Consider the following 16,850-nt stretch of genomic DNA (forward strand, 5'->3'; position numbering starts at 1 on the left):
TTTAACTGGCTACCCAACATGTTTTTTTTTAATAGACTAATAAAATTTAATATATGCAACATTCATGAGAAAGATTTGAGGTAATCCAGAATTTATTGTAATTAAATTCAGGGGTTTTTTTTGTTTTGTTTTTTTGTTTTTTTTTAGGCAGAAGAAGAAGAAAAACCCTATACATTATTGTAATTTTTAGTGTGAATAAAGGGCCACAGTATTATATTAGGTAAGACATAATAGGATTATTATTAAAATGAAACAACAAAATGGAAAAAACTATTTGTAAAACATAACAATACATTTTTGAAGACGCTATTTGTTTTAAGAGAAAAGCTCGTGACATCGATCTCTAACGGTTTTTAGTTTTAAATCATTTAAAAAAAGTTCCGGCGCGCGCCACACCCTTGGCTGCGCTGCTCGGTGACGTCATACGCCTCCGACGGTAGCGGTGTACGGTTGGCGCTCAGCGGCTCGGAAAACAAACAGTACTTCCTGGTCGTCCCGGTTCCGGAGGCTGCAGCGGGTCTTCAGACGGATTTTGACCCGGTTTCAAGGTGTGGATGTTTTCGGCTGACTGTGAGTCCCAGTTTATCCGCTCAGTCCGGGTGTTTCATACTAAGAACAAGCTAGCAGGAGGCTAACAGCTTCTGCTGCTTCACTATTTACACCGAGAGAGGACGACCCCGGTCCCGGTGTACCGGTCCTGGTGTTGGCCACGATCATGATCTTAGAAAAAGCATTTATGCATCAATCTGAAGATGTAACAGATGTGAAAATCTCTAAAAATATATAAATTAATTAAATTATAAATAAAATAATGCTGAAGAAATATGAAAAACAATAAACATAGTTCAGTTCAACTATATACACATCCATAACTTACGGTGGTAGTCATTTTCAGGGCACTCTTTTTTAAAGTGAACAATAATAACAGAGAGAAACCCAATGAATGGGTTTGACCAGGACTTGGCGAAAGTAGGAAGAAAAAAAGCTAAAAGAATGTCTTCCTTATAACACAATCACACCTGGAGAAGAAGTGTACTGGTACAGATTTTCTAGAGCAAGGGTGATGTGCAGAGCTGAGTAACTACAGAGAGACAAAGTGGACGAGTGTGAGAATAAAGATATGGGAAAGAGCTGTTGAAGTTAGGATAAGGAGCAGCAGCATGGATCATTCTGAGAAAGAGCTCGACAGATTTGATGTTTGCTTTGAGAGTGTTGATAGAGAAGTATAGAGAAAACCAGAAGGAGCCTCACTGTGTCTTCATGGATCTAGAGAAAGCTTATTATATGGTACCCAGAGAGGAACTGTGCAACTGCATGAGGAAGTCAGGAGTAGTGGGGAAGCATGTGAGGGTGGCGTGACAGTGATGGGTTCAAGGTGGGAGTGGGATTACATCAGGGACCGGCTCTGGGAAACTTTATTATTTTAAAAACTTCTGCAACTGACCTCCTGAGTTCCAAGATGTTTACAGAGTGTAGTTAAAGAAAAAAAAAGGTGATGAAACTCCTCAGTCTCAAATTCAAAGTGAGCAGAGATTTAAGTAAACAAAAAATCTTCTCAGTTTCAGCGTTCTTGTCTCTGTGCTTTTTGAGGTTAATTAAAGGGTTTAATTAGTTTGGATTCTCATTGACACATTACACAGTCGTGACTCCTCTGTAACGAGGCTTGTTCTGGCTCGCAGGTGTGAAGGTTCTTCTTCACGTGTCTTTGTTATTTTTGGTTCAGGTGGATCTGAGTGGATCAGTGATGCAGTCGGGGTCAGATCCTCCAGGACATGGACCGAAGCCAGTTAGAAGATCTCCTCGTTTGTCCCCTCAGGTCAGTCACCCGACACAGGGATACACCTGGTTTTAACCTTCACCTCCTTTTAAACCTTTTTGCCGCTCAGCCATAAATGAGTAGTATAGTTCCTCTTTAGGATTAAAATGATACGCTCGAGGTGACGTGCTCCAGATTTAACTCGTTTTTGTCAGTGTTACTATTTATGCTGCATGCGTTAAAGTTTACAGGTTGGCTTTAGCTGAGTATGAATTATTGACAAGTAAAAGTGGGCGAGGCAATCATTCATTTACCTGAGGTGAACTTTTATCTCAGATTGTCGTGCCTCTCCTTCGATTCTGCGCTCAGTTTCATGTGAACACCTGAGTGTTTGGATCTGTCATCAGTCTGCTTTCGTAACACCAGGCAGAAACAGCCCACCCTTTTCTTCTTCTTCAGCTTTTCCTCTTTTAGTTATTTGAACTCTTCTTCTTCTGTTTCTTTGCGTCACGTTGGAGCACTTGTGCTTTAACCCTACAGCGTATCAATTTGCTTCAGTCGCAGCAGAGAGGTGGGCTTCAGCTGCTCCTGTTTATGTTTGCAGGTCGGCAGCAGTGAGGGAACACAGGAGAACAAAGGAGGAAACAGCCTGCAGGAGCTGAAGAGGAGAGGAAGGATGGAGAGGACCAGAGAGGAGCGAGAAGAGGAGCTGAGTGGCAAATTGAAGACACTGGTGAGACTTTGCACTCTGTTTAATATTTGAAAAGGTTAGCATGCAGCTCAGGTCCTGCAGAGTGTTTGGAACAGAGGTGAGATGTCTGTGCTGGACCTCAGACCATCTCTGACCTTTCCACCAGTGTCAGTTACACCTGTGAAGGTGTTTCAAGGTTTTAAGCCAAACTCTAAAGATGGACATCCGTAGTAAAGTAGAGATAAGTAATGAAATAATATAAGCCTCCAGAAGCTCTTATGAGGAGACACAACGGCGTTCCCAGCCCAGCTGAGAGACTTCATCTCATGTCCTGGGTCTGCTCTGGTTCCATCAGAAACTGAGAGGCAAACTGTTTGTTTGGTGTGACCTGCTGTGAGTCATGTGGTAATAGGTGGGGGTGAATAGGACTGTCTCTGCAAGTCATAAGCTAGAGGTATACCTGATACTGGCACTTTTGCATCCTGAAACACAGCACATTATCATATTTTATCAAAAATTAAGTTTTATTTGATCATTTTTTCTGTGTGTGTGTGTGTGTGTGTGTGTGTGTGTGTGTGTGTGTGTGTGTGTGTGTGTGTGTGTGTTTGTAGGATCTGTCCAGCAGATCGGCAGCCAGTGGAACGGGTCTCGTTTACTCGGAGATCTTCACCCACCATAAGAACGAGTGGGACCCGAGGTAAGCAGCACCTCAGACAGGAGCTGTGCGGTTAGATCAGATGTTAATTACAGTTACATTTTTGACTAACATTGATCAGTATAAGAGTACAATAATTGAGTTTAAATGATTATTGTTTTATATTTTGTTTCGGTTCCTTTCAAAATTCAGTCCACACCAGGCTTCAGCACGTTCAGTTCAATTTGTGTTGTTTTTGTTTTGTTTTGTTTTGAGTGAAATATTAGTTTATGTTTACAGATACACTGTTGAAACTGAAGCTGTCAATAAGAGAACTAAGTTTAATAAGTAATAATTGTGATTTCTGCTGTAGTCTGACCTCATGAGAAAGTTAATCAGCATCTTTGCTCATAACTGATTACCCGAGCTTCCTTTTCTTTGGCCTGTGTCCCAGTTTCACTGACTTGTGTCTCTGTTTGGCATCCTCAGGAACTGTTTTCTAAACAGCGAGTTGATTAATGGAGTGAATAATGCAGAGACTAATGCATGATGAATATTTAAGAGCTGGATGTTTTTTCAGATTCACAGACGGTCTCCATCATTCAGCAGCTCAGCGATTTCCTTCAGGGCAAAATTTATCATTTAAATTAAATATGAGCTTGTTTGTTAGTTTCATTTTTTCACCTCGTACTTCTCCTCTAAAGACTGTTGTTAACTTTTAATTCATGCAAAGCGGGCTCCTGTTCTGCTTGTTTGCACATTTTTCTATCAAATTTGCATCATAGAAGAAGGAGATCAGCTGTTACAGCTCCTCTGTTTTAGTTCACATGGAGCTAATGCTACAGGGGAGTCTGTCTGCTCATTTCTAGCTATATGATGTTATTCTTGGACTCTCCCAGAGTAACTCTGCATGTATCTTCTGTGTATAGTACCATTTGTAGATAATACAAATTACTCTTGTATAGTATTTAATCCATTTTGAATTATTAAGAGTTTTGGCTTTTGTGTACATCATTTATAAGATGAGATAAGAAGAACTTTATTTCTTTTGTCGTACACATGCTCAATGTAGCAAGAGAGACAGAGGAGCAGAGGAATAAGATATACAATATATACAATAGAATACAAGTATGCAGTAATATACAGTAGGACAGTGCAAAATATAATAGCAAATAACTGTAACAAGTAACAATATAACTATTTCCTGACAAATAACTAGCTTAGCTTAGCTATCAGTGCAGGTGATTCTAAATGTTTTCTTATTTATTCTTCTATTTCTGTAGTTTTTTAATATATCCGATATAATATATATATAATTATTAATATGAATATAATTAAATGTTCTTTTTGTGCTACTGTAACAAGTGAATTTCCCCAGTGTGGGATTAATAAAGTCTTCGTTGATCTATCTTTGAAATACTTTGTTTTCAGCCATCCAGAGAGTCCGGAGAGAGTGACAGCCATCATGGAGGAGCTGGAGAGACAAGATCTGCTGCCTCTCTGTATCAGAGTTGAGGTTAGGCTAAATAAGAGCTCCTCAGAGATGAATATTAATAAAAGTCTTACTCTTACATCCTCGTCGAGTTTTATAGATAACCGATCCTGACGTGTGTTTTTGTGTTTTAGCCCAGAGAAGCTACAGAGGAAGAGCTGCTGCTGGCTCACATGTGAGTCTGCTGGTCGCTGTTAAAGCGTCTTCTGTTTATGTTTTAATGTGTTCACGCATAAAACCTGCCGTGTGTTTGTGCTGCTGCAGGAAACACTATGTGGACCTGATAAAGTCGACTCAGACGATGACACTGGCTGAACTCCAAACTCTGTCCAACAAATATGATTCCATTTACCTGCATCCAGTAAGAACACGCACACACATCGTGTTAATTCTTAATAAGCTCATTTTGTTCTTTATGATCGATAACTGGACAGCATGATGTTGTTAGTTGTATTTTGCACTAAATATCTTTTGTGTTTCAGGAGTCCTTCCAGGTGTCGGTGACAGCTGTTGGTGCAGTGCTTCAGCTGGTCGATCGGGTCATGACCTCTGAACTCAAGAACGGATTCGCCATCATCAGGTAAGAGAAGCAGATCGTCCTGCTCGAGGCAGCGCTGTGTTTTCCTTTGAACACCTGAACACAGCGCTGAAATAACAGATCGATATCGTGCCTCTCGCTTCTTTCAGACCTCCAGGTCATCACGCTCAGGCCAACGAGTGCAACGGTTACTCTATCTTCAACAACGTGGCGATCGCAGCTCGATACGCTCAGACCAGGCACGCCATCAGCAGGTGTGTAACACACACTCGTCTTCCTTCATTGTGTATACGTGTGACAATCTGGGGAGCTAATATGTAGCTTTGTGTCTTAACAGTTTTGGTGTAGCAAAGACTTTCTTTAAAAGTGCAGATCAATTATAAAAAGCTAAACCATCATCAGATGGTGGAGCTCCTCTTTCCGAGCTCCCCGTGGGTCATTGAAAGCCTGAAATCAAACAAAATAAGGACTTAAAAGGTCTTGTTGTTCCTGTGGGTTTGATGCAGATGTTAAATGTTCTTACATTATGTTTAAGACTTGTAGGAAAACAAGCTAAATAATAAAATTCATGTTGTAAATCAGTGATTAAAGTTGTTTCACTGATAACGTTGGGCCCTTATTGTCATGCAGATTAATTTATTTCAGGATGTGATTACATATTGTTGCCTTTGGTCCATTATTACCCAGCTTTCAGGATCATAAAGTAGGTCTTTGGCCTGTTTGAAGAAGCTGGAATACATCCTTTGTATATGAGTAAATGTGTTCACACCGGTACAGACAATTGTATTTAATTGTACTGGAAAATTGTTTACGTCAATCATTAATGAGCGTTGACGTCTTATTTAACTGCAGTGGGCTTTCTGAACAAGCTGACTGTAGGGCGAGTTACACAATAATTGATCATATATTTGTTTTACATAATGTAATTAATTTATGTCTGCATTATTAGAAATGATCATATTGAGGTTTATTTATTACAAAAAAGCTTTTGATTTGGTTGAAAGAAGCCTATTATAGCAAAACTTAATTGCTGCAGTTATATATAGAAGACATTTTTACAGTTGTGAATAATTTATACCAAAATGCTGAATCACATGTGATGGCTCAAAATCTGTATTCTAAACTGTTTGATTGTAATATTGGAGTTCGACAGGGTGAACAGTTGCTCTTTGCAGTCTTTTAAAATTATTTCGAGTATACAAAGATATTATAATGGACTATCATTTCTGTTGAGGTCTGTTTAAGACGTTTTGTCCTTCTGTATGCAGATGACACTGGAATATTGTCAGAATCGGAAACAGAGCTAAAATAGGAATTTTCCCAAAAGGTGACTTCTAATTTGGGAATTCTGTATTATGAAGAGTGAACAATTATGTTTATCTTGGTCTAACACTTTAAAAAAGTCCAAAAAGTTGATTCTGTTCATCTGGACGTCGCGTTTTCAGTGGGAGAAACGTTTTATCACTCATCCAAGTGAAGGATTTACTTACCTGGATGATTGAGTGTGCATCAAAACACTTGACAATAGCTATTAAAAATCAAAAGCTGCAGGCTTGGAAAGCTCTGTAGTTTTTAACTAAAGCTGGAGATCTAGGATTATCTGTTGAAACTCAGTTACAGTTTGAACAGTTGGTCTCACCTGTGTTGCTCTATGGGTCGGTAGGGGTGGGGGAAAAATTGATACTGTGTAGTATGGTGATATTTTGTTTGCTAATAATGTATCGATACAGGGACAGCAGAAATCGATATTTTGTTACAAAAAAGGTTTTTGTGCTCTGACTTCAGAGCATGTTGATCCTTTTTCTGAGCAAGAATCCTGACATTCCTTCACTGTCCAAATGTGTTTAACTTGTTTTTTGGCAGCAATAAACATGACAGTTTACTTATTTTAATTTAAGACATGTTTTATTTTAATTAAGTTTAAAACTTTTTTATTTAATGTAAAATTATATTTTGTTTTAATTTACTTTCAAATTCTTCAGTTGCTGAAGGGGCTGCATAGTTTTCATAAACTGCATAGTTCAGAATAGCTATAATTGTACCAGATGGTTGATTCAGTTAAGTTGGACTAGACTGTAATACAAACCGTTCAGTTTGTCAACAATAAAACTGAAATGAGAGAAAGACTGAGTGTGAGACTTTGATATTAGATAAAATGAATATTGATAAAGTTTACCTTTATTTACAGAATCTGAATATCGCAAAATATTTTAAAAAATTGCAATAATATCGTATCGTGCGTTAAGTATTGTGATAATATCGTATCGTGGGATGTATGGTGATTCCCACCTCTATGGGTCGGAGGTGTGGGGCGTTACATGTTAAATTTTCAAAGCAGCTTTTTAACTTGAATAAAAATGCAGCAAATTGTGTTTTATATGGAGATTTGGGTGGATTTAAATGTAATAAAGACTGAATGTAGGATGGTTGGCTGCTGGTGTAGATTATTGAGCAGAAATAGGAATAAATGATCATTTCTCGTGTTTAGCTTTTTGAAAAATCTATATGATAAAGGCCTTTTTAAAGTCGCCGTGGATATTGAAGTTAAAGCAAATATTTGATCATAGAGGATTTTCTACTTTATGGGAACATAAAATATTGAATGACAGGTGTATAAAAGCAGTAACTGAGATGAGGATATCTCATATTCTGAGACAAAATTGGAATTGAGAAATGTTTAACAATAGTCTTTATATTAATTACAGAATATTTAAGTGAGAATTCCAACTGGAAAATTATTTTTGTCGTTTAGATTATTCTGTTTTATTTAGCAAGGTTTAGATGTGGTGTTAGTCGTAGTAACGGGCAGATCTGATGGAGTCAAATATATTAAACGTTTATGTGAACTTTGTAGCTTGGGAAAACTCAGAGATGAGTATAATTATTTATTTGAATGTCGTCGTTTTTAGTTGCAAAGACAAAAACATCTGCTTGTGTATTTTAGGTTGAGCCCAAATGTCTATAAGATGGCAAAGTTGTTTATTACTAAGGATATTGTTATACTGCGTAAACTTGCAAAACTTGGTAAAGAAATTGTATCTGTATTTGGACATGTGTGATTTGTTGATGGATATTTTATTTATGTATTTTTACTTTTTATTATAATGATTATGTGTATTAAAAACACTCTGCTTTGTTGGTTTGTTTGTATAATTTCTCTTTTACCCCGGGAGGGGGTTTAACGAGAATGAAATAAACGTAGCTTCAAGCTTTACTCTGAAAATCCCAGTGTTCACATTTTGTTTCTGTGTGTGTGTGTGTGTGTGTGTGTGTGTGTGTGTGTGTGTGTGTGTGTGTGTGTGTGTGTGTGTGTGTGTCAGGGTGCTGATAGTGGACTGGGATGTACATCACGGGCAGGGCATCCAGTACCGGTTCCAGGAGGATCCCAGGTAAACTGCTCCTTCTCCTCTGATCCAGGATCAGATCTTATTAACATGTGAATCTGCTGACAGGCAGACAGAGCAGGCAGCGATTTGAACAAAAGCAGCTTTTAAAGATCCATCTGAAGGTTTAGTTTTACCTTCATCTTTCCAGCCTGTAATGTTGCGCTTCTTCTTTGCTGTTGGTTGCCTAATAACTCGAGGGGCAATATGGAGAGAGTTAAATCTATTTGTTGATAAAAGGTGGTAGTTGAAATCAGGCCTGTATATGTGAAAAAAAGTCTATGATGAAAAGGATTTATAAAAGAGGATCATTAGTCTGCATAGCTTTATAAAAACAGTGCACGCTCATGGACTCAAAGGAGTGCAGCGTATCAGCAGGTGGCGTCACGTTTTTGCTCAGCTGTGCATAATCGCTCCAATATTTGAGCTTCCAGGAGAATCTGATTTAGATGTTGAACCTGCTCAGAGCTTCATCCATCATGTCTAATGCCTTTGATTAGGTTTGGGTAAAGCTGTAGCTGGTTCCTGTCTAAACTTTATCTCTGTGTGTGTGTGTGTGTGTGTGTGTGTGTGTGTGTGTGTGTGTGTGTGTGTGTGTGTGTGTGTGTGTGTGTGTGTGTGTGTGTGTGTGTGTGTGTGTGTGTTGTAGTGTTCTGTACTTCAGCGTCCACAGGTATGAGCAGGGCTCTTTCTGGCCTCACCTGCCAGAATCCGACAGCCATTTTGTTGGCAGCGGACCAGCTGAAGGAAGAAACATCAACCTGCCCTGGAACCAGGTGAGTTCTTCCAAATCCTCCAGCTGACAGCCTCTTACCCAGAGCAGGCAACAGTAAAGCAGAACAAGCAGTTCAAAGCCTGAAAAACATGCAAAAATACACCAAAACTCACCTTAGCTGTGAAGCAAGGCGGGGTGGATGGTTTAAAGCTGCTCTGCTGCCTCTGGGCCTGCACAGCTTTTACTCCCTGAAGAACTCTGCATGGCCTCCTTCACTACATCCATGAATCTTCTCAGTGACCTGCCTGACAGCTGCATCTTCATCATCATTTGTCCAAAACATCCACTGTTACTTCTCTGCACATGTCCAAACCACCTCAGCCTCTAATCTCAGCTGTCCTGTGATGTGCTCATTTCTGACCCTGTCCATTCTGGTTGCTCCCGGTGAAAATCTCAACACCTCCAGCTCTGCCTGTGTCATGGTTTCATTTTACAGTACCGTCTGTACTGATGTGCATTTTGTGACCTCGTCAGGTTTTAGTGTTATTGAACAAGTCTTCCCTGTGTTGTGATGTTTGTCAGACGGGGATGACCGACGCTGATTACATCGCTGCTTTTCAACAAGTGCTGCTGCCCGTCGCCTACGAGGTAACACACACACACTCATACACACATTTAGAAAATTTGATATTGATGACGTCATGTATCGATCGGCGTGCGTGTTTTCAGTTTCAGCCTCAGCTGGTTCTGGTCTCTGCTGGATTCGATGCCGCAGTTGGAGATCTGAAGGTAAAACGCCCACAGACCCGAGATCAGTTTTTTTTTTTTTTTAATCAAATGCGTCAGTCGTTTCACTCTGTGTGTGTGTGTGTGTGTGTGTGTGTGTGTGTGTGTGTGTGTGTGTGTGTGTGTGTGTGTGTGTGTGTGTGTGTGTGTTCAGGGTGAGATGTGTGTGAGTCCTCAGTGTTTCCAGGTTCTGACTCACATGTTGATGAGTTTGGCAGAAGGTCGACTTGTTCTCGCTCTCGAGGTAAAACGTCCTCCTACACGCTGACATCTGATTCATCCTGACCCTGAAATCACTTTACACTCATGTTAAATATACGTGTGTGTGTGTGTGTGTGTGTGTGTGTGTGTGTGTGTCACGTACCCTCTTTCTCCAAGTAGAGATGCAATGAAATTATGTTCCAGGATATCAGAGTTTAAACGAGTTTGGCTTCTACCTGTTTGTTCATTTTGTTTTTGTTCTTTTTTTGTTTGTCTGTAGGGAGGTTATAACTACGAGTCGTCAGCTGAGAGTGCTGCAGCCTGCATTCGAGCTCTGCTGGGTGGAGCATGTCCTCCTCTAACTAAACCCACTGCTCCGTCTGACAGGTAACACCTCACCTGACATCCAGCAGATTACAAAGGCTGTGTCACCTGTTGTGTTTTTCCTTTTATTCTGCACGCGGCGGACTCTCAGCCTGTTTCATTCAGACCCTGCGTGTCTTTCAGTGCTCTGCAGTCCATCTCTCAGACCATCTCAGCTCTGTATCCACACTGGGCCTCTCTGCAAGTGCTGGGTAACCCTCAACCACACCAACACACACACACTGTGATCATAATGTTAGGACAGGTAGCTCCACATCAACAGACACAAGCTCTTAAAAGTAACATCAGCATGAAGCGCCTTGAGGCGGCTGTTGTTGTTGATTTGGCACTATATAAATAAAATTCAACTGATCTGAAATTCTAAAACCGCAGTCAGTTAGTTAAAGGCCAGCAGAATGGAACCAGTCATCATCTGTGGTGATTCATAATATTATTAGGTGGATATATTTTCTTCTTTGGCATCTAAGACAACAATAAAAATAGTTTATAGATTGTTTTGCATGAGTGAGAAAACTTTTTTTCCCTTCCCACCATATCAAACGCAGCTTTGACCTATAAAGACGATGATGAGTGTAATTCTTAAGCTCCAACTAACGCAGGTTTAAACCCTCCAGACAGATGTGCAGAGGAAACCTGCAGGAACTAGAATCCCCTTTTCACTTCTCTTCATCAAACTTCCCTCTTCCTCCTTTCCGTGCAGAAGGCAGCCCGTCGGCTGAGGGACGCGCCATCAGCACATCGACCAGTCAGAAAAATACAATGAAGCCCAACCTTGCCCCCTCTGTTGCCACGACAACAGGTCTGGTTTATGATGAGAGGATGATGGAGCATTCGAACCTGTGGGACAGGTGAGCTAGCTCGACTCTGTTCCACCTGAATACAGGAAGCTGCGATTCTGTAATAATCCCGCTGATGTAACTCCACTGCAGACATCACCCGGAGCAGCCTCAGCGAATCTTTAAGATCTTCTCCAAACATCAGCAACTGGGATTGGTTGATCGCTGCCAGCGGATACCAGTTCGCTTGGCGACAGAGGAGGAGCTGTCCTTGTGTCACAGGTATGAAGCTGCAGAGTGCTGTGAGTGAGCAGCTTTACCTCATCTCCTGGTCCTCAGCACGAATGTGTGTGTCCAGCATGCAGCACATCGAGCAGATGAAAGCCACGGCGGCGATGAAGCCCAGAGAGCTGCACAAACTGGGCGACGAGTTCGTCTCCATTTACCTCAACCAGCAGAGCTTCCAGTGTGCACAGCTGGCAGCTGGAAGCTGCCTCAACGCCTTGGACCAGATCCTGTGTGGGCAGGTACGACGTGAGTGGCTCTGCTCTGTCATAAAAGCTTCTTAGCATCTTACTAATAACTGACATCTGCAAACGTAGCAACAAAAACACGAGTTACAATCTCTGAAATGGGAATAACTGACCAGTATAAAGTCTTCCATCTCTTTGGTGCACTGTTTTTGATCGCTTAGCTTCTGACAGTCCATCCTTAAAAATGTCCTCTGTTCACAACACTAACTAAATGTGATGTGTGTATAATACATATAATATACTACTGACAGGCTAAGGTCAGCTGATTGGTCCGTTTCCTCTGCAGGTGACTAACGCCGTGGCCATTGTCCGTCCTCCTGGTCATCACGCTGAGAGAGACTATCCCTGTGGCTTCTGTTTATTCAACACGGCAGCTCTCGCTGCTCGCTATGCCAAGAAAGCCTCTCATGATCCCTCGATGCGAATCCTCATCTTAGACTGGGATGTTCACCACGGCAACGGCACGCAGCACATGTTCGAGGACGATGACAGGTGAGGAGGAGGAGCTAAATAACAGTTTTTACCTGCAGTGACGAAAATGAGCTAAACTGGACTTTGTGTCTGCAGTGTCCTCTACATCTCCCTCCACCGCTACGACAACGGTGCATTCTTTCCATCTTCAGAGGACGCTGCCCCCGACAAGGTGGGCGTGGCCAAGGGGGCGGGTTTTAATGTCAATGTGGCATGGAGCGGAGGAAGGATGGGTGACTCGGACTATCTTGCAGCTTTTCACCGTGTCGTCATGCCTATCGCCACTGAGGTAACATTTATGGCACACACTGAGCAGTTAATCAGGAGAAGAGTGATCATAATCTGATTGATAATCTTAACGAGTCCTCTGATTGGTTGGTTAGATGTGACTGAGTCCTCTGGTTGGGTGTTTAGACTTGAAACTGTGCTTTGATTGGTTGATTCGCCTTTAAGTCTTCCACAAATTTGTCTTCTCTCTGTAGTTTAACCCCAGTCTGGTTCTGGTGTCGGCCGGGTTCGACGCAGCCCGGGGGGATCCCCTGGGTGGCTACAATGTGACTCCAGAAGGATACGCCCACCTCACACACATGCTGATGTCATTGGCTGGGGGGCGGGTCCTGGTCATACTGGAGGTGATCTGGCATGGTGAAATGAAAGTGAACATGGATTAAGTGAAGAACACTTGAGTGAACTGATGCGTCTTTTTCTCCTCAGGGAGGTTACAATTTGTCATCCATCTCTGACTCCATGGCGATGTGCACCAGCATGTTGCTAGGAGACCCCCCTCCTGCCTTGGTGACGCCTCTCCCTCCTCCTCACCACAGTGCCGTGGCAACAATAAACGAGGTCATCCGATACCACGTCCCCTACTGGAGGTCCCTGAGGATTGACGGTGAGTCCAGAATCTCATTCATCAGATTTAAACAGAACTTGTTCTGCTCATCTCCAGCTCCGGGTTCTATTGTTGACTCTACTAAAGCAGCTCTGCATGATTTGCAGTTAGAAATAATCTTTATTTATCGTTTACCGGGCCTCTCAGTTTATCCTCTGTCAGAAATCTGGCTTTCTCCCTTTAAGCCAGCTTTGTTTTGATTTGCTTTTCTCACAGCCATGAGAAGAAGAAAGTCAGAAAAAACCTGGCTGGATGGAGATGGAATGAATTAAAACAACTGTCATTAAAGAGATCAGTTTTATTTTTACTGGACAGGAGTGTGTGTAGAGACCAGATCCAAGACCAGAACCTGGACCTGGTTCTGTGTTCATGGACTCTGTTCATGTACCAGTTTATACCCATTTAATTTCATTTGAATGTCTCTTTCTGTCGTTCAGTTCCAGAGTCTGTCCGGGCAGCCCTGCCTACCCTGAAGCATCGTGGGAAACGTAGTTCTAAAGGAAAAGGCAGGAAGTCAGAGCAGAGCAGCAACGACAAACCGCCGGTGCCCCCTGCACAACCGGAGGACTCTACGGTAACACACCCACAAACTGAGATGAGACTCCTGATAAAGAAGGACACATTTTAACTGAGGATGCTCCTCATTTCGTTTGTCCAATCAGACGGTGAGCAGTCTAGAGCAGCTCACTCAGGGACTGGCCAGTTTGGACATTGGTCAGACCTCAGCCAATCAGAACCCTGCATCCTCTCCAGTGGGAGGAGCTAGGCCAAAGGTCCCCCTGAGCTCAGAGAAGCTGACCTGTGAAGAAGTGAAGAAGGAGTCAGATGACAGTACACCTGCGTGCAGCGAATCAGCAGACAGTATGTCGTGTCAGGTGAGTCAGCAACATTTTTTTTTTATGTCCCACCCTCTATGTGACCATGACAACTTCCTCACTTTTATTTCTCATAGCCTGTTGGCGTGGCAACACCAGAGTCGGTCGCAGGTGTAGATAAGGCTGGAGACAGAGCCGGGGCGGAGCCAGAGCCCGAGGGAGCGTGTGGTTGGTCAAAGCCTCAGACATCCCTGGAACTGATGTGTGGCGCCGACGCAGATGGAGTCAGACATCATTTAATTGTGATCATTAATAAAGTTAAAAATCCAGATGAGTGTCTGACTGTCCATCTCTCTGTCTCCCTCTGCAGTCAACTCTGTATGTGGTGGACCCTCTCTCCTGGTGTCCTCACCTGGATGCCGTTAAGCCCCTCCCCTCCTCGGGTATAGACGTCTTCCGGCCGTGTCAGGACTGCGGCTCAGAGGCTGAGAACTGGATCTGTCTCACTTGCTACCAGGTCACACGTCATACCTGTGCATCACATGCATCCAAGACGTGTTTCACCTGCTGACCTGACTCTGCCATCTGCGTATTTCAGGTGTTCTGTGGTCGCTATGTGAACGAACACATGGTGAATCACGGAGTCGTGTCTGAACATCCCCTGGTTCTCAGTTTCTGCGATCTCTCTGCGTGGTGCTACCAGTGTGAGGCCTACGTACACAACCAGGTGATGCTACTACCTGGATACACAGTTAATTTAACTGAACACCTGTTGGGACACATAAACCCCTCAAACAGTAAACAAAGTTATCATGCTTTGTAACGTTTACTCAGAGATATTAATGTCATGCTACAACAATAATTCAGTGTCATAAATCCAACCCTGAGCCTGGTTTTAACAGGTTTTAATTAAACCAAATATATCTGATGTAAAAACTAATAATAGATCTTGAATTTGCACATATAAGTGTTACCAAGGCTGGTTCACAGGCCTGAACATGACCAGGAAATAATAATTAAATTAAGAATGATTGTGGTTTACTGGAGACACACAGTCAAGCTTTGTGTCGTGAAACTAGACGCACATAGAAGTGAAACTTCACGGTACGTCATTGAGAATGTTTCAAGCTCAGTAAAGAAATTTCTCTGCTCTGTTCCTTCAGCATTAGTTGCCCTTTGTTTCCATTCTGTGCTTAGTTACTTTGTTACTGTGCAGGTAAAAGTGTAGCCAGCTGTTTTGTTTGGTGCCACTTTATAAACACAAGCCAAAATTTAAAAGAACCTGAAAAGATGTGGACTGGATTAAAACTTTTAAAGTACGGAAAGCCATTTGTTTCAAACATGTCCTGGCTTTCACAGCCAGTGTTTATATGCACTGACGGTGATGATCACGTTTCTTCTTCTGTTGTTCAGATTCTGTTTGAAGCTAAAAACGCTGCTCACTGCGCCAAGTTTGGAGAGGAGATCCCCCCCTGGAGCTGAGCGTAAAACCTCATGTATGCAGCTTTTTCTCGCTTTTCTTCTCGCTGTCTTCCTTCTCTGTGATTGGACGGTTGAGTGCATTGCTACGGATACCAGCAGCAGTGGTGCTTCCTGGGGAAACGCTGTTAAATTCACCAGCTTTGTACAGCGTCCCACAACTGCCAAAACACAAAAACTCACGTGCAAAGCAAAAGATGTTTTTATTTGTATTTTTTACTTCAGACACTCAATGATCTTCATCGTCATCAGCAAGTTGTCAGTTCTACTCTCCGAAAATGTGATCAAACACCAGCATGCTGTTAACACTTTTATTTTGAAAATCATGAGCGGAAGAAGTTGAAGAAGCAAAAAGAAGAAGACAGACATTTTCAGTAAAACAGGAAGAATTTTGGCTCAGGAGGACTTCATTCTCAAGTCATAGTGGTGATGATGTCACCAAGAGGCCACGCCCCCTCCAGAGAGTGTTGCCAAAATGTGACTGACGGCGTGATGACCGTCCATCAGACCGAAACAATCAACATCAGAGTTTAAAAAACTAAAAAAGTCTGAAAACAGAAACTTATTTTAGGAATTTTAGTTAAAATCAACCTTTTTTCTTTCCAGCTAAAATGTTGCAGCAATAAATCAGTGAGAAAGATCAATAACTGAGTTCATTGATTTGTTTTGTTCCATAATATAAAAAAAAATCATTTCTCTGACGTAAAGCAGCCGAAGAGAAAACAGATCAATAGACTTTTAAAAAAAACAGCTGATTGCTTTTGTTGTCGGTGAGATCGGAGGAGCTCTGTGTGCTGTGCAATAACACTCTGTTTGTCTGCCTGTTCGTAAACTCGTTATTTCTGTTAAACTGTTTGTTTGCACCAAATCAGACTGGATCAATATCCACGATCAATATTCAGTGTCTGAGTTTCCGCAGTACAAAATAAAGAAAACTTCTCATTTTCTGTCGACTTTATTGACCGCTTCATATTTTCCATCATGTGTCTCCTGCTCGAGTGCGGGCTGTTCATATTAAAGACCCCAGACTGCTCGAAATCTGTTTTGGTTTATTTCCTACTCTGCTCTGTATTATGTCAATATCAGGTTAGCAGGTCGCCCCCCTAAAAGCCTTCAGTTCATCCAGATCTGCAGCGAAAAACTGGCTTCTCATTGGCTCTTAGTTAAATCCAGAATTTAATTTGAGATCCTTTCCCTCAAGGTCTTGAATCAGGTGCTGTTATATCATAAAGACCTTTTAGTATCCTAGCCAAGCACTTTGCTCTCAGACTGCAGGCTTACTTGTGGAGTATTTAAAGTAGACT

At 41.9% G+C, this 16,850-nt stretch overlaps 1 protein-coding gene across 2 annotated transcripts; it reads left to right on the forward strand.

Moving 5' to 3' along the window:
• Nucleotides 1-415: 415 nt before the first annotated feature.
• Nucleotides 416-16,602, forward strand: hdac6 (histone deacetylase 6). 2 transcript variants are annotated; one of them, XM_087833950.1, is made up of 29 exons: nt 416-570; nt 1,724-1,816; nt 2,361-2,489; nt 3,059-3,144; nt 4,513-4,597; nt 4,708-4,748; nt 4,838-4,934; nt 5,056-5,153; nt 5,261-5,365; nt 8,432-8,500; nt 9,144-9,270; nt 9,792-9,857; nt 9,939-9,998; nt 10,150-10,239; nt 10,477-10,583; nt 10,704-10,771; nt 11,281-11,428; nt 11,510-11,638; nt 11,715-11,883; nt 12,176-12,381; nt 12,457-12,649; nt 12,843-12,992; nt 13,075-13,252; nt 13,690-13,826; nt 13,915-14,127; nt 14,205-14,351; nt 14,438-14,584; nt 14,666-14,794; nt 15,481-16,602. In XM_087833950.1, exons 2-29 carry the CDS (start codon nt 1,745-1,747, stop codon nt 15,547-15,549), a joined length of 3,315 nt encoding a protein of 1,104 aa, XP_087690076.1. In that variant the 5' UTR covers nt 416-570; nt 1,724-1,744; the 3' UTR covers nt 15,550-16,602. The 2 variants fall into 2 exon arrangements, with proteins under 2 accessions (XP_087690076.1, XP_087690077.1); XM_087833951.1 differs by having other exon boundaries at nt 416-548.
• Nucleotides 16,603-16,850: the final 248 nt, after the last annotated feature.

This window comes from Neolamprologus brichardi, chromosome 20 (assembly GCF_056152115.1).
Source record: "Neolamprologus brichardi isolate AB-2024 chromosome 20, ASM5615211v1, whole genome shotgun sequence".
In the NCBI taxonomy this organism is placed as follows: Eukaryota; Metazoa; Chordata; class Actinopteri; order Cichliformes; family Cichlidae; genus Neolamprologus; species Neolamprologus brichardi.